This window comes from Syngnathoides biaculeatus, chromosome 5, assembly GCF_019802595.1.
Source record: "Syngnathoides biaculeatus isolate LvHL_M chromosome 5, ASM1980259v1, whole genome shotgun sequence".
Lineage (NCBI taxonomy): Eukaryota > Metazoa > Chordata > Actinopteri > Syngnathiformes > Syngnathidae > Syngnathoides > Syngnathoides biaculeatus.
The window spans coordinates 18,899,900-18,926,451 of record NC_084644.1 but is presented as its reverse complement, the minus strand read 5'-3'; the positions used below and the strand labels follow the sequence as shown (position 1 = coordinate 18,926,451).

General features: G+C 41.1%; 2 protein-coding genes across 3 annotated transcripts in view; one reads left to right on the top strand and one right to left on the bottom strand.

Annotated features, from left to right (window-relative positions):
• Window positions 1–5,790, top strand: part of zfpm2a (zinc finger protein, FOG family member 2a) — a 145,711-nt gene extending 139,921 nt beyond the window's left edge. For both annotated transcript variants that reach the window (XM_061820568.1, XM_061820569.1), the window contains 2 exons: window positions 1,189–1,416; window positions 1,722–5,790. In XM_061820568.1, coding sequence (XP_061676552.1) covers window positions 1,189–1,416; window positions 1,722–4,249 — 2,756 coding nt within the window. In that variant the 3' untranslated portion in view covers window positions 4,250–5,790. The remainder of the gene's footprint in view (window positions 1–1,188; window positions 1,417–1,721) is intronic.
• A 3,311-nt stretch (window positions 5,791–9,101) lies between these two features.
• si:dkey-122a22.2 (uncharacterized) overlaps window positions 9,102–26,552 on the bottom strand; it is a 48,946-nt gene continuing 31,495 nt past the window's right edge. The window contains exons 8-11 of the mRNA XM_061820576.1: window positions 12,082–12,217; window positions 10,110–10,192; window positions 9,905–10,001; window positions 9,102–9,790 (exon numbers count right to left, since the gene is read on the bottom strand). Of these exons, the coding sequence (XP_061676560.1) occupies window positions 9,623–9,790; window positions 9,905–10,001; window positions 10,110–10,192; window positions 12,082–12,217 (484 nt within the window). The 3' untranslated portion in view covers window positions 9,102–9,622. The remainder of the gene's footprint in view (window positions 9,791–9,904; window positions 10,002–10,109; window positions 10,193–12,081; window positions 12,218–26,552) is intronic.

Sequence of the window (26,552 nt, the reverse complement as noted above, 5' to 3'; positions counted from 1 at the left end):
TTCTGTGCCATGCATGATTTCAAACCATGATGTCTTAGTGTTTTACCAACAGTCATGTTGTAAACGGTGGTCCCAGCTCTTTTCAGGTCATTGACCAAGTCTTGTCATGTAGTCCTGGGCTGATTCCTCACATTTCTAAGAATCATTGAGACCCCACGAGGTTATATCTTTCATGGGGCTCCACTGCGATTGAGATTGGCCATCATGTTTAGCTTCTTCCAGTTTCTGATTGCTCCAACAGTGGACCTTTTGTTCACCAAGCTGCTTGGCAATTTCTCCGTAGCCCTTTCCAGTCGTGTGGAGTTGTAGAATTTTGTCTCTGGCGTCTTTGGACAGCTCTTTGATCTTGGCCATGTTACAAGTTTGAGTCTTACTGATTGTATGAGGTGGGTAGGTGTCTTTGTGAAGCGAACGACCTCACACAGGTGCATCTGATTCAGTATAATACATGGAATGGAGGTGGACTTTTAAAGGCAGACAGGTCTTTGAGTGTCAGAATTCTAGCAGATAGACAGGTGTTCAAATACTTATTTGCAGCTGTATCACACAAATAAATCGTTTAAAAAAATCATACATTGTGATTTCTGGATTTTTTTATATATAAAAAAATATATATATCCATCTATCCATTTTCTTTGCCGCTTATCCTCACGAGGGTCACGAGATGTGCTGGAGCCTATCCCAGCTGTCAACAGGCAGGAGGCAGGGTACACTCTGAACTGGTTGCCAGCCAATCGCAGGGCACATTGAGACAAACAGCCGCACTCACAATCACAGCTAGGGGCAATGTAGAGTGTCCAATTAATGTTGCATGTTTTTGGAATGTGGGAGGAAACCGGAGTGCCTGGAGGAAACCCACGCAGGCACGGGGAGAAGGGGAGAACATCCAAACTCCACACAGATGGGGACGGGATTGAACCCGGGTCCTCAGAACTGTGAGGCCAATGCTCGCCTGTGTGGAGTTTCCATATTCTGATTGTGAGTGTGACTGTTGTCTGTCTCCATGTGCCCTGCAATTGGCTGGCAACCAGTTCCGGGTTTACCCCACCTCCTGCCCGATTATAGCTGGGATATACTCCAGCACTCCAACAACCCTTGTGAGGATAAGTGGCTTATAAAATGGATGGATGCATGTAAGAACTGTATGTATCCTCATAGGTGACATTCTTCCTGTTTGTGCACCTCTAGAGGACATCTTCCCTTGCAAAGCTTGTGGGATCTGGTTTCGAAGTGAGAGGAATCTACAGGCCCATCTGATGTATTACTGCAGTGGGCGCCAAAGGGAACCTGAGACGGTTGTTGAGGACAGTGACACTGCACCCCACCAGACCTCCAGTATGTGCCCCTTCCCACAATGCAACAGGACCTTTTCAGGGGCCAGGGCGCTGGAGATGCACCTGACCACCTCACACAGTGGTGAGTCACATTAAGAATGAAAGACAATACATAGTATTTTGAGTTTGTAATCGTAGTCTTGAAGAGATGGCAAGCTTTCAACTTTTAATAATGTAGAATTTCAAGTGAGAAAGTGGCAGGATTTAAGAATATACTTATCTGCTGTCAGATAGCATCTTGGACAATAAATCCCTCAGCAAATAAAAATCAAGTGAGTGGGGGATATCCTTGGCATAATGCGTGACTATTTGATGGTCTGTGCAGTTAACTGTAAAGGAGAACTGGGAGGCGAGATTCTGAGGTCGCTCCTTTTATCTCTTTAACAGGTGTCAAAATGGAAGAGAGCCTCCCTCCTGGCACCAGCTTGAAATGCACAATCTGTAACTACACGGCAGATTCTCTTATTACATTCCAGCATCACATCATGTCTCACCTGTCACAGGCGGCCTTCAGATGCAATCACTGCCATATCAGCTTTCAGAGCCACAGGGAACTCTTACAGCATCAGGACTTACATGGACATGGTAACAAACTTCACAGGGAAAGCGACGCTACCGAGCATTCCCCCCGGGGGTCCGAGGAGAGCCTCCAACAGCAGCAGCAGACCTGCACCGAGCTAGCCAACAGGAAGGATGCTCTACTGGGAAGTCCCAAAGGGGCCCTCAACAAGGAGGCCGGCGGAGACGGAGAGGCCGACAAGCCTGAGAAAAAACCCATGCTGTCTGCTCCGAAGGGAGACGCCCACCCAGGCAGCAAAGCAAGTTTTTCTTACACTCGGATCAAATCGGAGCCCTCAAGCCCCCGTCTGGCCTCTTCCCCCGTGCAGCACAACATGCCTACATTTCCCATGGGCCCCTTCTTGTCTCAGTTTGCTTTCTCCCAAGACATTTCAGTGGTCCCCCAGGCTTCTGAGATTTTAGCTAAAATGTCAGAGCTCGTTCACAGGAGACTACGTCACGGAGGGAACAACTACCCCCCAGTCATCTACAGCCCGCTTATGCCCAAAGGAGCCACCTGTTTTGAATGCAATATCACTTTCAGCAACTTGGACAATTATTTAGTCCACAAAAAGCACTACTGCAACAGCCGCTGGCAACACATGGCAAAGTCACCCGACTTTTCTGTCCTTTCTGACAAGGTTCCTGAGTCAGTGAGTCCTAACAGCGGGCACACCTCTGTTAGCATGTTGACTGGATGCCACCCTGCTGAAGGTGACAGTCACCTCATGCAGTCAGCCTGCCTGAACTCCAGTATGTTGGACATGATGAATGCTGGAGCCAAAGGATCTGATAAGGATCTGGTAGGGCAGGTGAAGAAGGTCTCAACACCAACTGGTGGTGAGGAGAGGCTCAATGGAAAACAAATCGAGGGGAAATGCCTGAGTACCGGTCTAGTGGAGAGCGACAACGACCCGAGCAAGACGACCTGCGATGCCTGTAATATCACCTTCAGCCGCCATGAGACCTACATGGTACACAAGCAGTACTACTGCGCCACTCGTCATGATCCGCCCATGAAGCGCATGTCCACCAACAAGGTGCCCTCCATGCAGAGAACCATGAGAACTCGTAAGCGAAGAAAGATGTACGAGTTGTGCCTACCAGATTCGGACCATCAAAGGGCCCCCATGGGACAGCCGGGTTTCCTTGGTATTCATCCTATGAATCCTTGTTCGTCCCAAGAAGTTGTGGACGCCCTCGGAGACCGTTTCCACCCCCGCTGCGACATCTTTCCAGGTATGGTCCCTAAACACCTGGAGGCCTCTCTGACTGTCACAAAACCTATTTTGACCCCCAAATGCAATACAGCGGAGCCACATGAGCTGGATGCCCCAATTGATCTAAGCAAAAAGTGTTCAGCACTCTCCGATAAGACTTGTAGCTCTCCAAAAAGACTGTTGGACTACCACGAATGTGCAGTGTGTAAAATAAGTTTTAATAAAGTGGAGAACTACTTGGCACACAAACAGAACTTTTGCCCAGCTACTGCTGCCGCGACTGCTCAGAAGGCACAACAACCACATCAACAGCAGCAACATAATGATACGGGAAGCCTAGACACTACGATGTTCCCAGATGTGAAGAACGAAGGCAATAACAACACTGGTGAGACCTACGATAAGAGTTCAAGCAAATGTGAAAAAAATGCCAATGAAAACGTGATGGCGCAGAATGGAGGAATGTTTCCACCTCACCTGGGGCCTGTGCCAGGTCTCAAGCCTTTTGCTGAACCCCAGCTTATCCCATCAAAAGATGAGAACAAAAACCTGTATCTGCCCCATTGCCTTTATCCAGGAGCAATAAAGAAGATGAAAGGCTCCGAGCAAATATCGCCGTATTTTGGGATAAAGCCGACCGACTATGTGAGTGGAGGACCAGTGATGCAGGGAGAGGCCAGCGAACAGGAGCCAAGTGTTAACGGCGGGGGTGAGCCAGCAACAATGAGGGAGGCGACACAACAGCCCGCTGCTAATGGCTGCCCCCATGCTGGTAAGGAACCTCTCCCTCTACTGCCCAAAAACCGAGGCATGGTCATCGTCAACGGGGGGGGACATAAGCCGGAAGAACGCTCAGGCGCAGTACCGCAACAGGAGAACCAGCCCCAACCAGATGGCCAAACCACTAATCCCTCCCCAACATGGGCCGCGGAGAACCTAGCAGACTCCAATGAGAACATGTCACCTTCCTCCAAGTCCCCAAACGAGGATGCGACACCCCCAGCCAATAAAGGGATGAATGGCTCCGGAAGTAGCAAGTACTGTCGCCTCTGCGATATCCAGTTCAACAACCTGTCAAACTTTATTACCCATAAGAAGTTTTACTGTTCGTCACATGCTGCAGAGCATGTTAAATGAGAAGACAGATTCTTCCACTCAAACCTCTTTCCTCCTTTTATCCCCATCTTAATTCCCTTCCTTTCCTAATTTGTTTTGGTACACTGTTTGTGTCTGGAATAGTGCATCATGCAGTGCTAAAAACTGCTTGTGGACAATCAAGAGAGGCTCCTCCTGTCGTTTTATGAAATAAACATGCAAAAACCATTGGTTAAAAAAGAAAGAAGAAAATGAATCAAGAATAATATTGGTGCCACTTTCACATTAATTTATTTTACAATCAGTATTAATGAGTAGTGACTTTAATTTAAATTCAAATGAAATTTATATCAGAGTTGTTTGTAATGTTATTGTATAGTCATTCTTGTGTAGCACTCATATTGTTTACATTGTAATGTAGACTCAATGAAACAATAGACAATACAAAAACAAGATTCAATTTAGACACAAAAATAGCTACTGAGGCACTCATGTATTCTTATTTGCTATTGCAAATTCCGTATATGCCCCAAATGTAGATTGCAGACTTGCTACTGATGTAGCCACTTGGTGGTGACCGACAGGCACAAAGCTGCATTTCTCATTTTGGCATGTATACATGGCTTTGCATTCCTATGTGGCTGTTTGTCTGTCTTTTTCTTCAAACCAGATCTGGATGTTTTCATAAGGATGGCAGCATTCTTGTATAGTACTCGTATTTCTGTTTCATGATACTTTGCTCTCCCTTTTTGAAAATTTGCTCTCAATGCAATACTTTGTAAATGAGGGAACATTACTGAAAGCAGTATTAAGAAATGCGGTCTGTGCATATAATTATTTGTAACTCTGGAGGGGGGGGGGGACTAGGTTCATTGCTAATAAACAAGGTGGGTGGGAGGTCAGTGCGAATACTGATTATCATTCCAGTGTCCTGATAATGGGAGAACATGTTTCTTAAAATGTTGTTGCTATGCATGTATATGGATGGAATTAAATTCCAAATCTGTTGGAAATTTTTATTTTGATGTGGTGTCATAATTAAACTTAAATCCTCAGGATAAACCACTGATGTGAGCTTTTTATTTTACACCAACCAAACCATTCAGTTCCCGTTTTCCTCAACAGTTGTAATGCAAAATATTTATTCTTGATTTATGTCAGTTAAATTATAGAATTCGATTATGTATTTGAGACATCTGTCTGGCTGCCGTCAGATTAATTTCTAGGGAAATGACAGATGTAAAAACTAATGCAAACAAGAGGAATTCGATATACTGGGTATTAAAAGTCAACAGCACTGTTCAAATGCTACATCTTTGTGATATAAAAAACATTACACCAAGATAAATCAATGCTTTTTTCACAATTAACATGGCTTATTACCTGTATAAATCAGTGTAAAAAAAATGTTTTCGAGGGCAAATTCAACAAAAAAAAATGACATTATGTGATTGCACATTTGTGCACACCCTCTTATGATTGGGGATGTGGCTGGGTTCACTTTCAAACTCGTGTTTCACACACACCTGCCACCAATTAAAAATGGCTCCAATTAACCCGAAGTTAGGAATACACACACACACACACACCACACACACACACACACCACACACACACACACACACACACACACACACACACACACACTATATGAGATGTCGACCTTCCGTCATCAAAAATATGCCGATGGATTAATTCCCAATTCTGTCTTCAACACTAGCGCCAAAAGTCTTTTAAAGCAGATTAATCAGATCTCAAAAGCAAAATCAAAACACAACACACTATTGTGCAAATAAACAAATCATGTTGCCGATAGATTTACGTACAGACAATAGTTTTGCTTTCTTTTCTGTGCAATATACTTCTTGTACATCGTCTCTTGCAAGCTATTTATGCATATTTTAGATTTCCTATACCCACAATTGCTGTTGAAATTATGCACATTTCCCCATTGTGGGACAAATAGGTATAAATATATTCCATCCATCCATTTTCTGAGCCACTTATCCTCACAAGGGTTGCAGGTGTGCTGGAGTCAATCCCAGCTGCCATCGAGCATGTGGGAGAGTACATGCTGAACTGTTTGCTAACCAATCCCAGGGGACATGGAGACAGACAACAGTGGCACTCAGAATCACACCTATGGGCAATTAAGAGTATCCAATTAACGCATGTTTTTGGGACGTGGGAGGAGACCAGAGTGCCCAGAGAAACCCCACCCAGGCACCGGGAGAACATGCAAACCCCACATAGGTGGGCCAGGATTTGAACCGCAGTCCTCACAACTGTGAAGCCAATGCTAGCCAGTTGCTATAAATATTTTGTTTTACAAATATTTATTAAGAATAATAGAATAGTGATATACTTTGGGGGGGGGGGGGCTGTGATCAACTGGTTAAGCGCAACTGTCCCACACTTCTGAGAACTGGGATTCAAATCCAAGCCCCGCCTGTGTGGACTTTGCATGCTCACTCTGGACCTGCATGGGTTTTCTCTCGGTACTTCTTTGTCCTCACACATCTCAAAAGATGTGACTGAATGTGATTGTGAATGGTTGTTTATATGTGCCCTGCGGATGGCTGGCAACCATGTAAACCGTGTGCTGTATCATTAAATTACTTATTTCAATGTTTTGTGCCTGCATAACGATAGTTTAGCAATTAGCATGACTTTGACATTGTGTTTTCCTATCCACTCCTCGCCTTCCCTTTGTGATGCTTACAAGAAGCATTTTAAGAAGTGTAGCTTATTTGCTACCATGATCAGTGACATACAATGTCATGGTCCAGCCCGTCCCAGCCCTGGCTGTGCAGGTCCCCTACACACCTGCGCCCCATTGTTGAGAATTAACCCCAGTATACATAGGACCCACTGGACGGTCCGGCTTTGCCAGATCGTCGCCATCCATGCCTCGTTCCTGCGCTTTCTCAAAGTCCGGAAAATCTGAGTCCAAGAAAATATAAGGTGGTGAGCCGGTCGTGATCGGGACGTAATCATGACACACAGGCGGTGCGTGTGACAAGGAAGAGGAGAACGACATCATGGAGCCTACCTGGATAGGATATGCTTGGTCCTCCGGCAGGCGTTTTGCCTGGTGTTGTTCCCGGCGACGCAGAGTCTTTCTTGCTGGGTCCTGTAATGGCCAGATCGTTCTGTCACGACCTATCGGTGCGGGAGAGGACCGAAATGCAGTACTCCGGAGATGAGGCAGAGGCAGTTTGGGAAAAGTGTTTATTCGTTCCAAGGTCGGGGATCAGGCAGACAGTCAACTGGAGCAGCGGTAACCCGGATGTAAGGCGCAGAAGGCAGGTCAGCGGGCAAGCAGGGATAGGTACACGGGAGATCAGTCAGAGAGAGCAGGAGTGTCAAGGGGGTTAAGCTTACGGGGTTGGTCGTAGGACAGGAGGAGGTCGGTACACAAGGGTTCAGGATCAGAAACGAGGCACGGATGGCGAGGATCTGGCAAAGCCAGACCATCCGCTGCGTCCTATATATGCTGTGGTTAATTATCAACGATGGAGCGCAGGTGTGCGCCTCCTACTCAACGCAGGTGTGTAGGGGACCTGCACAGCCAGGGCTGGGACCGGCCGGACCATGACATACAATGCATTTACATCAGCACAAAGAGGATTTAAAAAATAGCACACATTGCGCCGCTATTCAATGCCGTTGTGCTGGTAATGTCAAATGCTGGATTTTCTTTTTTTTTTTTTGCAACATCTGAAACAATCAGTTGTTACTACCGTAACAGGTCAAAGTTCAATAATTTCCGTGACAAAATACAGACATTTTGTAATAATTGCCAGCTCATCAGAACCAAGATGCTCTGGAGGCTCTTTGAGAACCATGTCTTGTGCTGTAAAATGTGACTCCAAAAATGTAAGGAAGCACCTAGTATGATAACTAAACTTTATTTGGGGTACATTATTTTGTTACTATAGCCAGCCAGGGCTGCAAGGAATGCAATTATCAATGCCCTTTCACCATCATTCCTGTCCTACTGTTTGCTTGTTTTCTTTACAAATTAAGGACAAAAGACTTTTTTTGTTTTAACCCTAAAACACCATTCAAGCAAAAAAAAAATCTTGTTTTTGAGGTTGTAGATTGAAAGCTACAGTTGGCTACTAATGTTGACTGAATGCATGGCAACAACGGGAATATGAAATGGCAGTATAATAAAGGTGGTAGCAATTTTTAACCTGGTTTTAAACCTGAGTTCAAAATGATGAATTAAGAACTATGTACTGAAGTAGTTAATTTTTTGAACGATGAACTGAACTATCCATCCATCAATTTTCTGAGCCGCTTATCCTCACGAGCGTCACATCAGTGCTGTAGCCTATCCCAGCTCTCCTCATGCAGGAGGCAGGGTACACACTGAAGTGGTTGCCAGCCTATCGCAGGCACATGGAGACAGACAGTCAAAATAACACTCAGGGACAATTTAAAGTATCCAATTAATAAATGTTTTTGATGAGAATCCAGAGTCCCCAGAGAAAACCCACGTAGGCACCAAGAGAACATGCAAAGTCCACACATTGAACCCCGGTCCTCAGAACTGTGAGGCCAACCTCCAAACAGGTTGCACCTCCGTGCTGCCAACTATGAACTAGTTTGCGCAAAAAATGAACTTCCCCAACACTGATCTTGTATTATTTCATATTGCAATATAGATCGCAGGTTTAAAAAAAATTGGATGAATAAAAATTGTAATGTAATTGTTTTTTTTTTTTTTCCAAAGCAGCCCTAAGTCAGAGTCACTTTAAATGGCTGTGCTGGCTCCTATTTAAAATGAGGTAGGTTAGAAGCGGGTGTTTACACTTATCCAACAAAATCTCATTTGTTTACTTTGTTTCTCCATCTCGAAAAAGATGTTCTTCCCATTAATGGTAGGTTTTCTTTTAAAGGATTTATTTTGGCTACATTTTTTTACAGTATATAACCAGGGATTTGAACAGGTGTGTCGACTTTTTATACACATCGATGACGAACGTTGGTTATGACATTATTGAATATTAAGCCCGCTGCATGAAATAAAACGATCAGGTTTAGCGATGAGGAGAGTGGCCTTTCCACTGATGACAAAAAATCCTCATCTTTGGTAGTGGCCAACCAGGTAGAGTCTGAAATGACAACCTATGTGATGAGATTTTCTGAGTCCAAGACGGCAAATATTTTATCAAGCTGAACAGCCTCCAGCTATCCTCAATTGACAACTTGCAATAGAGCAAAACAGTTGAAGCAAATGTGAAATTGACTACATGATGAACCTCACTGGTTTTATAGATAATCTCTACCGGATGCTGGAGGGAAAAGAAAAAAAAAAAGATATCTTGCATGTTTTACAGGGTAATTATATAAAATTTTTATCTACGGTCCTGCCCAAGTATATTTCCTATTTATCTTGGCCACGGGTCACTGGCTGTACTGTTTGGCTTGTCGCAGGTTGACTAGCTTCCTGAGGTACTGGCTGATGGCAGATGGCTTCTTGTAGATCATTCGACGGTCTACTCCTTTTATGTGAATGTGATGGACTGATGGATAGGACTCCTCCAGAAACTTCCTTTGAAGCTTGGATACCATCTGGTCAAGAAAAAGGATGATTTATTGTAGGTTTTACATTATTGTCCCAACATTAATCTTATCATACAATACTCAACAGAATGCAACACGGAAGTTCCCAGTAAACAGACTCACTTGATTGAGCTGATGTGGGATTTGCTGGTCAAAGGAATCCCCGGTGAATACGCTGACTGAGGTCCTGCTGGAGAGGGGCTTATATCGTGTGATGTCTCTTTAAAAACAAATACAAAGTGTTTAAAATATATTTATATACATGTAGAGGGAGATTTTTTTTTCAACACACTGGTAAAATTTAAAACATCTTTGTCACAAAGTTTACCTTACTTGAGCTGCACTTTCATTCAGAAAGTAATGTTCATCCACAGCACTACTCTGATGGGCAGGGTTACTTAAAAGGTATTTCTAGTGAAGATTGTAGGGGGGGTGGGAGTCAGAAACATACAGTAAATGAAAATGGCAGAACGGGTGTGCGTCGTAAATAAAAATGCCTATCGCAAAAAAAAAAATAATACTGTCAGATTTGGTGTTAATAACGTAGCAACAAACAATTGAGCTCAGTTTCAGTTCAACAGTGGTACAGAACTTGCCCTTGAGATATGAACTGCATGCTCTGCTGAGTTTGGCAAGCTTGTGTGCATATTATAACCTTCACTGGCTTTTCTACAAAATCTTTTCTTCGTCCTTGGAAAATTCAAGCACAAAGATGTCCTTATCTCCTTGGCAACAACTGTAATACATGAAAAGCTGAAATGGTCCCACATCGCGACTGCCATCAAATTGTGGGTGGGAGGTTGGCAGCAGACGAAATGAACTGCTCGCATTCACCCACGAGCAGCCATCATTGCATCATAAAGACCGTGGCCGAAAATGGTGATATGGCATAGATGTTGACGTTTTACAAAATTGTGCGTAGAATCGGAGTCATGAATTCAAGTAAATGATTCAATAAATGAATTACAAAGAAATTAATTCAAGAAAAGAAAAAAAACATTCATTCATGAACTGCACATATAAGATCTATTAGAAAATGAGTAAACAGGAGCTGCAACTATTGATTATTATAATAATTGATTCAGCTTTTGATATGTTTTTCAATTAATCGGATTTAAGAAACAAAAACTAATGTCAATCCCTTTAAAAACCAGAACAATTTAAATTGATAGAATAGATGATGATGCAGTTACTGGTTTTGCTTGGCAGGAGTTTGCAAATATCTTATTTTGATTGAGCAATGGTAATCACTCCTCGTTCTTAGAGTACTACAGAAATCTAAGAATATTTATTCTTGGGAAGTTGAAATTCTGAGGATTTGAAGAATTTTAGGTGAAACAAGGTCTCTAACCCATTAATCAATCAAATCAAGAAATTTGATAGCCAATTTTTCATTGATTAATCAATTAATTGTTGCACCTCTAATCAAAACCCTTGCTAGAATGATGATGAACAGTTAACACAGTAATAGATGTCCATTCAAAAATATATATATATTTTTCTTTGTTTTGTGCCATTATTGTGTAGTGTACATTGTGAAAGTGTAATATTGAATGTTGTGGCCAGTCAATGTATATCCTTGCTTTGCATGATATACACTAAATGTTTGGGTATCAGCACAAACATCAAATTAAAAGAAAATATCGGGTATCAGCACAAAGCCTTGCTGTTGAACACCATAAATCATTTCGTTTAGGACCTCATTAATGCAAAAATTTTATTACTTTTGTTTTTGAAAGACAGTATATCTAACGATGAACGAGCTGACAATGGGAACCTTCATATGCATTAAACCCAATCTGCCGTACCCTTCAAAGACTGTTTTATATTAACTGTCACTTCCCTACAAACCACAGAACTTTAAAACACAAGAGTACATCGTGGCAGGAACATGCTTTTTAAAAATAACATGTGGCATTGTCATTGTTCCAAATTCATTTTTGGAGCGCATGGAAAACAAAAGGCCTCTCATCATCCTGTGGAGAAGCGAATTGGTGATCATTCTTGCAACAGCACCACCTTGTGGCAGACTGAATACATTTCAAACACAAACATGCCTGCCTGCAATCATTTAAACTAGTTAATAAAACAACCTAAGCAGAGGCGACCAAGACACAGTACTGTGTCATATTCATTTCTACATAAATTGCATTCAGTTTCATGTACGTGCCCAAAATACCTCGTAATCTATTTTCAAGCCTTTTCTCCCTGAGTTTGAATAATCAATACCATGTCCTGTGGGAAATGTTCTTATGTGGCTTGTGTTGTAGTGTGTGTTCAAGAGTGTGCATTAGCCTGACCTGCCTCTGGATGATCTCCTCAGAGACATTTTCTTTGATAGTTGCTTCAATGGCTCCCAGGATAATCAGCAAGCGGCTCAGCCCAGAAGCTGCGGAAAACTGCTTGGCTTGAAGGGACGGCACCATCTTACCATACCTGGCACATGTACGCACACACACACACACACACACACACACACACCACACACACACACACACACGCACACGCACACGCACACACACGCACACACACGCACACACACGCACACACACACACACAAAAGACAAAAATCTTAAAATCACAAAAATCTAAAAATTTCTGTTCTTGACAACACTTTTTGGATTTTTTTTTTTTTGCATCTGTACTTAAGCAAATAAATAAAATAAATATACACAACAATATTTCCTTTTGCTTATCTGCTGTCCATGGGGAACATATATTAAACAGTTTACTGTAAACATAGATGAAGGGTTATAACATAACATGTGTAATAAATTAGAATGTGTGCGCAGCCCTTTCATACAGTCTTGCCAATTTAGCAACTTGAGTATTCTGAACCCTCAAACAAAAAATAGCAACTGACGACAAATCTAGTAACTTTGCCCCGTGTTTGGTCAGTGTGGAAGATGTCAGACTGCAAGTGGATTGTGCCTGCTCAGAGTTGTCACTTATTAGTTTTAATTACACCTAAGCAATAAATAAGATGGATACACTGAGAAAAAACACGAGTAGAGCATGTTTCCAACTCATTTTCACCCCATGCAGTGGAGGGATAACACGGAACTATCAGTTTAATCATGTATCCCTGGCTTCAGAAAGCTGAGAGCTCCATCTTGAACCTCAAGAAGCATCAAGTGCTAGAGTTTAAAAAACGCTATGTTAAAATTAAAAACAGCAATCTTAAATTTAAAGGCTACATGCTGGTCAAAAGAGTCAGAAAAGACACCTATTACTGCACTGAAGTTAAAAATGGCACAACAGTAATTAGTGTGTCGGTGTGGGTATTACAGTGTACATACACACACACACACACACACACACACACACACACACACACACAAACTATTTTAGACTTGTTGTTTATGGTCACATATGTCAAAGCATCAACCATAAAATTAATAATGAAAAAAAAAACTCATCAGGTCAAGTATGTTTTATTCCAAATAGAATAATTACAAAGCCTCTCAATTATATTAATGTTTTGAATAATCTCACAGTAAAATTATCACTTGAGGAATCCTTTTTGCATGCATGAAAATTAACTTTTTTTGCGGGGTTGGGGTTATCATTTTTAATGTCACAACCATTATAGATTGGCTTTTTCCATTTGTTATGTTCAAAATATTATTGCTACTTCTTTGACTAATTTGTGATTATACCATTAATCGTAACAATTTTGGTCGTGCCAATCATGATGTGAATTTTTGACAGCATCACTAATGGAGAATAATTTAAGTTGAATGTTTACTAGACTAACTTTGAATGGGATGAACGGTTCTAGTCAAAACTGAATCAAGGGTAGGATTTCTTCAGTTTTCTTCAAAACTTGATTAGAATGAAATCCACATATTCAACAGAATTCCAAATTATCAATTATTTAGCTCATCCTTACTTCCCATATCAGACAGTTTTTGTTTATGTGTGTGGCAGAGTATTTACTTACACCTATTTTAATACAGTTAGTTAAAATAATCAGGCAAAAAAGATTGCATAAGTGAAAGTGGTTTCATGTTTAGAGCCTTGAAGTCTTACTCCAAATAAGAATTATTAAATACTGTATTAACTTAATGAATAAACATAAAAAAAATATTTAAGACCAACTAATAATGCAACAGTCTACATTGTTTGTTTCACTGAAGAGTTCAAACTAATTGGACATTGGACAAATTACATTTATGATCCAGGTATGATTGACTGGGGCAAAGCCATATTACGGAGGAGAAAATAGTTTCGCTTGCGATGCGAAGGCAATAGTTGTTCAGGTTTTTCAGTCTGAAATGCAAAACTTTGTTTAAAAAAAAAACAAAAACATTTGACTGGGGATTGAAAAATCCTTTTTCTGGATGATGAAAGAAGAGGAGCACTGCAATTTTGTAACTCGGGAGACCTAATCGGTCTTAGCTCACTGGTGCTCTGAATTGGCCGGTCTCAGCCGGTGGAGCCCAGTCAATAGTACCATGCGCTCTCTGTCACCAACGGCGTGCCAAACGGCACAGTCTGCCCCTAAATGCTGCCAACACACCGTAGATCATCCACCAAGCACCAGGGGACACTCGCCCTGTCTTCTTCCTGAACTGGGCCAGACTTTCCACACTTAAGATCCAAGTTTGTTAACAATTAAATGCCTTATTTATGAGGGAAGTAATTGTATCCGCTAAATATCTTCTTGCAGGTTGTACGTTGAGTAGTCTTGAAAAATTCTGATTAAAGGGCGAAAAGGTTTTCCCCGACATCTGTTTAAACAACCTTTCATTTAAAAAATAATCATTTTAAAATGTTGTTTTAAACTCAACCTTTCTCCCCGTGCTTTCATGGTGTCCGTCGATACAAGAATGAGACAATCAACATAATAATTGTTCATTGTTATCTCAACGTTGTCTCCAAATGGAGACTGTTTTGTGAGCCCGAAACCAGTATTTTTTTTTCTAAACAGATCCCGGAGTGAATAAATCTGTAAACCACTTCAGAGTGTCTCCGTGTGGACACCCAGTACACTTCTTTTGTAACGTGATGATGTCATTGTCATGCCTCTCTGCACTCTCGCCTGCCCTATGTTAAGCATCATGTAAGATAAGATCCACCTCGTGGAACCAGAAGCCGAAGCAGGCTACAGCAGATTGCAACTGGCTTTCACACGTCAAGGCAGACTGGCTTCAGTCGTCAGACAGACATGCAAAGCTAAGGCTCCTAAATTTCTTGACAATAAACAAGACTACTTGTTTTGCTAATCTAAACAAATGGATGCACTCCTGTCTTATTGTGTAGAAAAACAATTACAAAATAATGTCAGAATGGAATACTCAAAATTAAATGGATACAGTAGCAGTCAAATTTCAACTCAATCACTCAAGAAACAATAAAAGAACGGTAGGTTTGCATCTTTGTCCAGGCTGTTCCAGACAAACATAGTTGTGTTGAGATTTATGTTGCGAGTAGAGGTGTGATGATATAATAATCGACATCATCATCAAATTATTATTACAACTAATAATGATTAATTTTTAAACAGCTATTTTGATAATCAATTCAAATAGTCCAAATTGTCTGATTTCAGCCTCTCAACATTGAATATTCCTGGATTTCTGTCATCCTTCATGAATGTGGACTGATTATCATTTGTATTTAATCAAAATAAGATATTTGCAAACATTTGCTTTTCCTTTGGAAAAGCATTTTTGTAAAACAATTTTCCCTATTTTATGACATTACCAACCAAACCAGTAACAGAATCGGAATCATCTCTCCATCTATTTTCTGTACCGTTTATCCTCATTAGGCTTGTGGGCGTGTTGGAGCTATCTTACCCTAGGTATGTTCTAGGCAACGGGTGGGGTGCACACTGAACTGGTTGCCAGCCAATCACAGGACACATATACAGTGAAGAAAATAAGTATTTGAACACCCTGGTATATTGCAAGTTCTCCCACGTAGAAATCATGGCAGGGTCTGAAATTTTAAGTGCATGTCCACTGTGAGAGAGGTAATCTAAAAAGAAAAATCCAGAAATCACAATGTATGATTTTTTTTAACGATTTATTTGTGTGATACAGCTGCAAATAAGTATTTGAACACCTGAGAAAAAAATATGTTAACATTTGGTACAGTAGCCTTTGTTTGCAATTACAGCGGTCAAACATTTTCCTGTAGCTGTTCACCGGGTTTGCATACACTGCAGGAGGGATTTTGGCCCGCTCCTCCACACAGATATTCTCTAGATCAAACAGGTTTCTGGGCTGTGGCTGAGGAACACAGAGTTTCGACTCCCTCCAAAGATTTTCTGTCGCGTTTAGGTGTGGAGACTGGCTAGGCCACGCCAAAACCTTGATATGCTTCTTACGGAGCCACTCCTTAGTTTTCCTGGCAGTGTGCTTTGGGTCATTGTCATGTTGAAAGTCACAGCCACGACCCATTTTCAATGCTCTGACTGAGGGAAAGAGTTTGTTCCCCAAAATTTCACAATGCATGGCCACAGTCATCCTCTCCTTAATACAGTGCAGTCGTCCTGTCCCATGTGCAGAAAATCACCCCCAAAGTATGATGCTACCTCCTCATGCTTTACAGTAGGGATGGTGTTCTTGGGATGGAACTCATCATTCGTCTTCATCCAAACACAGTTCGTGGAATTATGACCAAAAAGTTCCATTTTGGTCTCATCTGACCACAAACCATCTCCCATGACTCCTCTGGATCATCCAAATGGTTATTGGCAAACTTAACGTGCTGGTTTAAGCAGGGGAACCTTCCGTGCCATGCAGGATTTCAAACCATGACGTCTTAGTGTATTACCAACAGTCACTTTGGAAACGGTGGTCCAGCTCTCTTCATGGTCATTGATCAAGTCCTGTTGTGTAGTCCTTGGCTGATTCCTGACCTTTCTAAGGATCACTGAGACCCCACGAGGTAAGATATCACCTCGCATGGGGATCCACTTCGATTGAGATTGACTGTCATGTTTAGCTTCTTCCATTTTCTAATGATTGCTCCAACAGTGGACCTTTTTTCACCATGCTGCTTGGCAATTTCTCCGTAGCCCTTTCCAGCTCTTTGGTCTTGGTCAAGTTTGAGTCTTACTGATTGTACGGAGTGGACAGGAGTCTTTATGCAGTTAACGACCTCACACAGGTGGATCTGATTCTGGATAATACATGGGGTGGAGATGGACTTTCAAAGGCGGACTAACAGGTCTTTGAGGGTCAGGATTCTAGTGGATAGACAGGTGTTCAAATACTTATTTGCAGTGGTATCACACAAATAGATCATTAAAAAAAAAATCATACATAGTGATTTCTGGATTTTTCTTTTTAGATTATCTCTCTCACAGTGGACATGCACCTGTGACAAAAATTTCAGACCCGTCCATGATTTCTAAATGGGAGAACTTGTAATAAAGCAGGGTGTTCAAATACTTATTTTCTTCACTGTAGAAAAGCAATAATTTGACACCACATTCACACCTACGGGAAATTTAGAGGCTGCAATTAACCCACCATGGAGGTTTTGGGGATGTGGGAAGAAGCCTTCAGTTTCAAAAAGGTTGGGAGTACATCACTCCCTCTCATGGGTTATTGCTTCACTGTTGGTTATTTAGTTTAAATTATTGATGACTTAGTTACATTATCTGCAGTCAGAGGATCGTACCACTATGAACGACATTCTACAGGTGCACAGATTTTAAAAGATTATTGCATCTCCTTATCAGAGGGACACACACAACATGCTCAAAATAATATCGTACTTGTTGTTTACAGCATAAAGATGGATCAAATAAGCACTGATGTTCAGTTGCTGCAGATAATGCTGTTCAAAGACACTATAGCTGTTTTGGTCATGGTACAGCAAACTCTTTGCATCCTTTCAGTAATGGCACAAGCATGAAATAAAGCAAGTTGACTATTGTAATTTCCAAACTTTTTAAATCAGACCCCTGAAGAATGACACTTTGACATTTTCATCTTCCTTGCCACAGTTTTTCCCTGAAGTAATTCTGGCAGTAAAATTTAGACATGACTCTAAAGAGAGTTTAAAGTGGCTGAGCATTTTCCACCTGTCACCCCTTTTTTTTCTTTTTTTCATTCCAAAAATAACAAGGAAGAAAAACTTCTATCAGCCCTCAGTTTAAATCTGTTCCAATCATTCCAGGGTCTGGCATTGAACCTTATTTCAAGGATTCTCCAGCCACCTGTCCAATTTCTTCCTGTTCCCCGCACCCATTTTTAATTCTGCCCTGGAGTAAGGATTAAGCGAAGCAAGGCATGCGTGTCAAAGGGAAATTTAGTGGGTAAAGACAGCCAAGATTGGCGGGATGAATTAAACAGATAACGTGAGGAGACGAAGTGGGGAGCAATGTAGAGTAAAACGCCTTGCCGTTGTTGGTCATTTTAGATGGGCTTTTTCCCCCTCCCAACAGGAGCGAGCAGGCAATATCTAAATTAATAAAGTGATGAAATGAGTTTGTGCCGTGGACTTTCTGCTGTTTGACTTTCCCATCTGGATTAGTGCAGGCTGAATGGACGCTCTGTTACTTTTGTTACAACTGCGCAATTCACTGTTGGAATTTGGCCCTGTAGTGATAAGCCTCCTTCCTCTGCCTCCCCTCTCCCCTCATTACCATCTCATTTCCTATGCAGGGCCTCCCTTACCTGAGAGCTTGCTCGCACAAAAAACACGAACTATTACATGAGCTTCTGCCAACTATTACAATGAGTAGAGAACATTTAAACATAGTCTATTACATGGGATCAACTAACTATTATGCATAAGGAATACTAAAGTGATTATTGCAAAGTGTTCTGGAACGAGATGGGAAACACTGTCTCACTGAAGAACATTTTAATAAATGGACACAAAACTTACACTCGGTGGATGAGCTGCTCCATACATTCAGTAGTCAAAAAATGGTTTGAAGAAAAGCACTTGGTTGCGTTAAGAACTAGTAAGGTGGTCTTTTAAGCAAAAATTTCAGAATGTGTTGTCACCTTCAGACCAGTAGTATGAGGGTTGATTAAGTTACTGATAAGAAAACAACACTAGCATTGGTGTTCTTTAATTTAATTTGTTTCCAAAGATAAACAGATAAACCTTTTTTTTTTTTTTCAGCAAGCTGAGAAATATAATTTAGAATTAAAAGGACAATCTTTGTCACTGCACAGTGAACAATGTTAGCTACATGTAATATATGATTACAGTAATTGAAACGGCAAATTGTAATACTATACTTAAATGATCCAATTAATTAATCAATCAATAACCGATAAAGTACTCACTCAAAGTGGTCAATAGGGTTAGTTAGATTCGTTAATTCAAAATAAATTCATTAGAAAAAAGAACAGATTCCTCCAACCCGCCTTACGCCTCTGACACCTCATCCAATGTTCAAAACCACTTGTAGGCTAAAAGAATAACTAAAAATCTGTAACATGGATGATGAGATATAGCTGACCACACAGTTGTGGAGTCAAAATGAAAACATGATTTATAGAAATAAAAAGTGCTCAATGAAAGAAAACAGTGTGTAGTAACTGCAGTGAGCACAAGGTGTCCTTCTTGCACCACAACCAAATAAATGATGCTGTTCCTGCAACGTCAATCTTTATGGATAGGAACTAGTCTAAATGCCGTAGCAGCATGTTGCAACGTACTGATCTGGCTGTCTCTCGCTGGGGGTGAGAATCAGCTTGAGTCAGGCAAATCAGCCAATTCAATGGGAGAGCAATTACAGTACCATACAATAAACTGCAACTGTAGGATGACAATTGCTCATATTTGAAGTAACACTTCACTATGTAGAATTGACTGAATGGTCTTTTGTCAAAAATGTACAAGAATAACAATCCAAACAAACCTTTATGAATGGAAATGCTCCCTTTGTTTCAAGCTGCATTTAAAACAGGTTTGTATGGACTCCCAGTTTGTACCACTCGAGAATGCCATCATCTTTGTCCCACTTTCTACCCATGGCTACATTATTGCTGCCAATCTCAGCGAAAGATCCCCAGAGAGTGCAGGCTCTAACAGCATATGCCATGACTTGCTACTATTGTTTGCCAATGAAGGCAGAATGAAACATTGAAAAAAAAAGTAAAAGTGATTTCAAAATGCCTCTAATGAGTTAAATTAAAGATGAAATGCACCATGATACTGGGTGGTCTCGTCCTGTTCATTACAGGGGGTCTAATAAATGTGTTAAACTCAAATTTGACAAACCAGGAAAGAGTGGTCATACAGTGGTGTTCAAAATAATAGTAGTCCAATGTGACTAACCAGATTAATCCACGTTTTCAGAATATTTTTTATTGCTACATGTCAAACAAGTTACCAGTAAGTGCAGTAGATTCTCAGAAAATCAACAAGACTCATCATTCATGATATAAACACTCTTATGGCTGTGCAATTGGGCAATACAGTGTGGCATTCAATCAATGAGGTCATTAATTTTGTGAAAAACAGGGGTGAATCAGGTGGACACTATTTAAGAATAAAGCCAGCACCTGTAGAACATGCATTAATCCTTGAAAGCCTGAGGAAAATGGGTCGTTCAACACATTCTTCCAAAGAATAGCATACTTCAATTAAAAGTTTGATTGGAGAGGGGAAACCTGAAAAAGGCAAAAAAAATAATGATGCGTCGTTCAGCTAAAACCATCTCTAATGGATTAAAATGAAGAACAAAACCAGAGACACGTGGCATAAAATGGAAGACAACCATCAAAATGGATCGCAGAACAACCAGAATGGCAAAGGCTCAGACAATGATCAGCTCCAGGAACATCAAAGTTAGTCTGGATTTTCCTGTAAGGACTGTGATAGTGAGAAGACATCTGTGTTAAGCTAATCTATTTACAAGAATCCCTGCAAAATCCCTCAGTTAAAAAAAAGGAATGTGCAGAAAAGGTGACAATTTCCCAAAGAACACATCACCTGGCCTAAAGTGAAAGGGAGGAACAGTTTGTGGACTGATGAGAGTAAAATTGTTCTTTATGGGTCCAGGGGCCGCAGACAGTTTGTGAGACGAACCCCAAACTCTGAATTCAAGCTACAGTACACAGTAAAGACAGTGAAGCATGGTGGGGGAAGCATCATGATGTGGGCATGTTTCTCCTACGATGGGCCTATTGATCGCAAACCAGGGATCATGGATTGGTTTGCTTAAAGGAGGACTTTGTCCAAAATTCATATATACAGTAAACCCCCCAATCTGAAGTAATATTATTATTACATATATTTTGGACATTAATCGAACAAAAATTGAAAATAAAGAACATTTTTTAAATCCACGCATTATCTGGATATGTGCCAACTTTCACACCCAGAGCGGAAGAAACGTCCTTGACCCCAACCCGTGACATTGGCAGTGCTTAGCATTACAGACCATTCGTTCCAGCTCGGCCAAGATGCGGACGTGTTGGGCACCAAACGGCAACAAAACTGAGAAAACACACCCAAATTTGTCGTTCTTTAACCTCAGGTGGTGTGTAGGATGACTCTGGTAGTGGGTAGGAAGATTAAGAAGACAAAGGTAGAGCAGAGAATCAGGTGGTGGAAGTTGAGAAAGGAAGAATGTTGCGTGGCCTTTCGGAAAGAGGTGAGACAGGCTCCAGATGGACAGGAAGAGCTCCTGGAAGACTGGAATACTACTGCCAAAGTACTCAGAAAGGCGGGCAGGAGAGTACTTGGGGTGCCTTCTGGTAGGAAAGGAGAGAAAGAGACTTGGTGGTGGAACCCCAAAATGCAGGAAGTCATCCAAGGAAAGAGATTAGCGAAGAAGAAGTGTGACATGGAGAGGACTGAGAAGAGGCGGAAGGAATACATTGAGATGTGATGTAGGGCAAAGGTAGAGGTGGCGAAGGCTAAACAAGAGGCATATGACAACATGTATACCAGGTTGGATACAAAAGAAGGAGAAAAGGATCTCTACAGGTTGCTCAGACCGAGGAATAGAGATGGGAAGGATGTGGAGCAAGCAAACATGATTAAGGATAGCGATGGACTCATTTGTTGAGTGGTGCGAGTAGTGTGCTACATTGATGGAAAGAGTACTTTGAGAAGTTAATGGATGAAGAAAATGGGACAGAAGGTAGAGTAGAAGAGGCAAGTGTGAATGACCAGGAAGTGGCAATGATTAGTAAGGGGGAAGATAGAAAGGGACTGAACAGAATGAAAAATGGAAAGACAGTTGGTCGTGATGATATACCAGTGGAGGTATGGAAGCAATTTGGAGAGGTGGTTTGTGGAGTTTTTGACCAACTTATTCAATAGAATACTAGCAGGAGTGAAGATACCAGAATAATGGAGGAAAAGTGTGCTAGTCCCCATTTTTAAGAACAAAGGGGATGTGCAGAGATAAAGATGATGAGCCACACAATGAAGTTATGGGAAAGAGTAGTGGAGGCAGGACTCGGGACAGAAGTAAGTAACTGCGAGCAACAATATGGTTTCATGCCAAGTAAGAGTACCACAGATGCACTATTTGCCTTGAGGATGCTCGTGGAAAAGTACAGAGAAGGTCAGAAGGAGCTAAATTGTGTCTTTTAGACCTAGAGAAAGCCTATGACAGAGTACTAAGAGAGGAACTGTGGTACTGCATGCGCAAGTCTGGTGTGGCGAAGAAATATGTTAGAAAAGTGCAGGACAAGTATGTTGGCAGCAGAACAGCGGTGAGATGTGCTCTAGGTGTGTCAGAAGAATTTAAGGTGGAGGTGGGACTGCATCAGGGATCTGTGCTGAGCCCATTCCTGTTTGCAGTAGTAATGGATAGGCTGACAGATGAGGTTAGACTGGAATGCCCTTGGAGTATGATGTTCGCGGTAGATGTTGTGATCTGCAGTGAAAGCAGGGAGAAGGGGGAGGAACAATTAGAAAGATGGAGGCATGCACTGGAAAGGAGAGGAATGAAGATTAGCTGAAGTAAAACACAATATATGTGCATGAATGTGAGGGGCTGAGGAGGAAGAGTGGAACTCCAGGGAGAAGAGATACTGAGCGTGGACGACTTCAAATACTTGGGGGTAACAGTACAGAGCAATGGAGACCGTGGTAAGGAAGTGAAGAAACGTGTCCAAGTGGGGTGGAACAGTTGGCGGAAGATGTCTGGTGTTCTATGTGACAGAAGAGTATCCGCTAGGATGAAGGGCAAAGTTTATAAAACAGTGGTGAGGCGGCCATGATGTATGGATTAGAGATGGTGGCACTGAAGAAACAGAATTACAAGGATTACAAATGAGCTCATTAGAGGGACAGCCAAAGTTGGATGTTTTGGAGACAGTTAGAGAGAAGAGACTTCGATGGTTTGGACATCTTCAGAGGCAAGAGAATGAATATATTGGTAGAAAGGTGCTGAGGATGGAGCTGCCAGGCTAGAGAGCGAGAGGAAGACCAAAGAAAAGGTTGATGGATGTTGTGAGGGAGGACATGAGGACATTGGGTGTTCAAGAGGAAGATGCACGAGATGGGCTTAGATGGAAAAAGATGAGACGCTGTGGCGACCCTTTACGGAACATGCCGAAAGGAAAAGAAGAAGATCATGAATGTTTGGTCTTGTTGGTTTTCTGAGAATCCACTGCACCTAATGGAAACTTGTTTGTTTTACCAACAAAAAAATACTGGAAATGTGGATTAATTTGATTAGTCACATTGTACTGCTATTATTTTGAATACTCCTGTAGATGACAGGCATCATCCAATTGTTTGTACTGTATAGGTGCTAGAAAAAGGACACGTTTCAATGAAGAAATAAATTGTCTTGTTAATTAGTCGTTTACGTTTGCCCTCAATATACATTGATCATTTTTTTAGTACACTTGTTCTTTGTGCAATCTAGAATACTGTTATGCCTCGTGGTTATTATAATAAAATAGAATAATCATAATGTTACATTGTAACAGCTTTTCTTTAAGCAGTGTTCACATTTCAAGGGTTTGGTGCAACTTTCCTTCGGCTTGTCCTGTAAGGGGTCGCCACAGTGTGTCATCTCAGATGAACGCTCATATTTGTTTGACACAGTTTTTACGCCGGATGCCCTTCCTGACGCAACCCTTCTTGGGGAGATTTCACGGGTTTGATAAAACGGAAAAATGCAACAAGTTTGAGGGTCCTATGAGAGTGATCAAATGACACATGGGCCAAAAACAGCAGTGTTAAAATAACAGCATAAAACGTAAATCATGAAATAATAATTTTAATACAGATGCTGGGAAACAAAAAAAAGTCTCTTCCATGTATGCAGCTTTGCAGGAGAATAGCAATTTTTTTGTTGGGCTCGTAAAACTGCAACTGGGAAACAATAACCCCCCCCCCAAAAAAAAAAGTTCCCCAAAACTAATGATTTTGCAATTTTCTGCTTTGTTTGGAACAAAGAATTAAACTAGAAAGTGTGAAATTGTTGTCGCTACCCTCACAAATGATGTCAGTGATGGGAAGCAACAAATTGCAAATACTTTTCAGATATCTTTCCCTCAGTGTTTTTCTGATCAATCCATATATTTTCTACATCACTTATTCTCACTTGGGTCGCAAGAATGTTGTGTTCTATCCAACTTGAGTTTGGCTGGGAGGTTAGGTAAACTCTGAATTGGTCGCCAGTCAACATCAGGTCACATATAGATAAACGATCACACACAGTCATATTCACACCTACGAAGAATTTAAAGTCTTCAGTTAACCTACCATGCATGTTTTGGAAGGTGGGCGGAAACCGGAGTAACAGGAGAATGGGTATTCTCCTGCAGTGCACAATGCACCCATTGGGAGAACATAAACTCCACACACAATAATGCGGGATTTAAATTCAGGACCTCAACACCGTGAGGTCTGACGATTTGCAAACCATTACTGATCAAGCCACCGCCATTTGAAAACATTATATTGCCCAAAGTATTTGCTCCCGTGCCTTGACTCATATGTTGTATTGATAAGTGATATCCTTTTCTAAATCTATATGATTTAATATGATCTTGTTCTACCCTTTGCAGGTGTAACAGCTTGAACTATTGTGGGAAAGTTGACACCTGGTGTTCATATAAACGTGAAATTAGTCTACAAAGAGTAAATGGCCTATATTTCTGTGTCTGTGTGTGTGCATTTGTGTGCATGTGCGCGGATACTTGTGAGTACAAAATTGCCCCATCATAAAACTGAAATAGTTCAAGGGGATAGAAATGAAAGAAAACTAAACAGAGAGACAAGGAAAAGAAACCCAAGTGGAGCTCTGGTAAGTTTCACTCAACACAATTATGGTGCAATAAATTTGAAGATTTTTCCAATCAATCAGCATTCATTAATTTGTTAGGACCAACTTATCAGACAAGAGTGTTCCCAATTGTCTGCTTTCTGAGCAAATATATTCCCCATGGGGTAAATTAGTTTTACGGTCCACGCACACTTGGCAGAGAAGAGACACGCCTGAGTGCAAAATTAATTCTTCCCAAAACAAAATTACTAAATTATCAATGTAATTCCTGAACTGCAATTTACAATACACTGTGACAGCATTTCCATAATTTCTTCTAGAGTCTTTGCAATAATGGTCATTCTTTACTCTGGACAGCATAATTGCTTTTATTGCAATTGTACACAAAGCACTTTGCTAGCCTAGAGATTTAACAAAGAGATTAAGCCCAAATCTTGGCATATGTACAGTGTATGTGTGTGCATATGTGCGTGTGTGTAAAAGGCAGCATGTCTTCATTTAACATGTTGCTTGTAGCTCGTGATCTGTCATTTTCCAACTGTCAATCATATGATGGAATCTGCAGCAAAATCAAAGGCAGTCTGCCCTTAGAGGTATAAGCAGGTCTTCCACTACATAAAGAATGTGGCACAGCACTGACTATCTCAAATCATTCTCTTGTCCTGAATGCAATTTGTCCAGACACACACTTGGGTTTGTACTGATCTGTGACGCTAGACCACAGTCTTTTTTTCTCATCAAGAAGCAATCTGCATTTCAAGAAGGAAATGTGACATGCTGAGAAAATTCTACATCGGAACACTGACCCCTTATATAGTACATAGTATACATCCAAATAAGTGAACCCACACAAATGCACGCCCACGCACAGAAATACCATCTGAGAGATGGCAGCGATTCATTTTGTAGAGGCAGCAGAACTAATTTTGTCAGTGAGCCTCTGTTAATAAGCAGACTTTTGATGTGTAAATCCTCCAGTTCTCCAGAGATGAGTTAGTCTTCCCAGGTTATTTCTCGGGTGTAGGCCTGCAACCTATAGCATTATGTCTTGCCTCTGAATAACAAAAAATAGCTTACGAAAAGAGATATACACTCACATGAAGACTTCGGTGAGCCATAGAGACAAATAACGGAATTAAATAAAGCTGGCTAATGCCAGGCCAATGGCACAGTAATGATGTGATGTAAAGATCTGTGCTGCATTACTACAATATCTTACTGCTTATCCTACTCCTCTTTCTATTTTAATTCCACCATGCAAATCAGACAATAATGATGCAATGTTTGAGTAAATAAAAAGTCTTTGCTTTATTTCCTTCATCTATTGCGTCTCTACACAGCAATTGGATTCTGGCAGGACTGCCATGTACTATTCATGTCGACGAATGCATATTAATCAAAACATAATTGGACACTTACAGCTTATAAATGGTGCTGCTCCACTTTTAGTCTCATCCCTTTTGCCAGGATATTTATTTATCAGACTTGGGTCATGCATATATAATCTGCACAGAAGTAATGGGTAATGGGGCACAAAACCACGAGAGAAGTACACTCCCCTCAAAAAGTATTGGTACAGTGAAAAAA